The 436-nt window shown below is 62.8% G+C and overlaps 1 protein-coding gene across 1 annotated transcript in view; it reads right to left on the bottom strand.

Annotated features, from left to right (window-relative positions):
- Nucleotides 1-98: 98 nt before the first annotated feature.
- The window catches only part of LOC104497086 (26S protease regulatory subunit 8-like), a gene marked incomplete at both ends in the record, with an annotated part of 1,509 nt that continues 1,171 nt past the window's right edge, over nt 99-436 (bottom strand). The window contains one exon of the mRNA XM_010140299.1: nt 99-329. Within this exon, the coding sequence (XP_010138601.1) occupies nt 99-329 (231 nt within the window). The remainder of the gene's footprint in view (nt 330-436) is intronic.

Below are 436 nucleotides of genomic sequence, written 5' to 3'. Positions count from 1 at the left end.
CTGAGCCCCCCTGCCCTGCCTTCGCGTGCAAAGGGACGCCCCGGGGGTGATGCAGGCACTGCTGTCCCTCACCACAGACCCACGGCAGCGGCACTTGCCTTGGGCTGGGCGATCCCCAGAGCCTCGAAAAGCTCCGGGTGTTTGACCGGCAGCTCAATCACTTCCTTGATCTCCTTGATCTGCTTGTCCAAGCCTCCGATCATCTCGTAGGTGGAATCCGGGACCTTCTCCACCATCATCAGGGACACAAGAGGGTCCACTTTGTTGGGCAGGATCTTGTGCAGCGTATAGCTGTCATTGCGCAGGGCCACGCGGCAGTTGGGTGTCACCTGCAGCAAGGGCAGAGGGAGCTCAGCATCCCCTGGCAGGGAGAGGCACAGGCAGCTGCGGGCTGCCAGGAGGGAGCAGTCACAGCCCCCGGGCACTCACCTAGTTG

This window comes from Buceros rhinoceros, unplaced genomic scaffold (assembly GCF_000710305.1).
Source record: "Buceros rhinoceros silvestris isolate BGI_N320 unplaced genomic scaffold, ASM71030v1 scaffold22647, whole genome shotgun sequence".
NCBI lineage: Eukaryota > Metazoa > Chordata > Aves > Bucerotiformes > Bucerotidae > Buceros > Buceros rhinoceros.
This window is presented reverse-complemented; position numbering and strand designations above follow the sequence as displayed.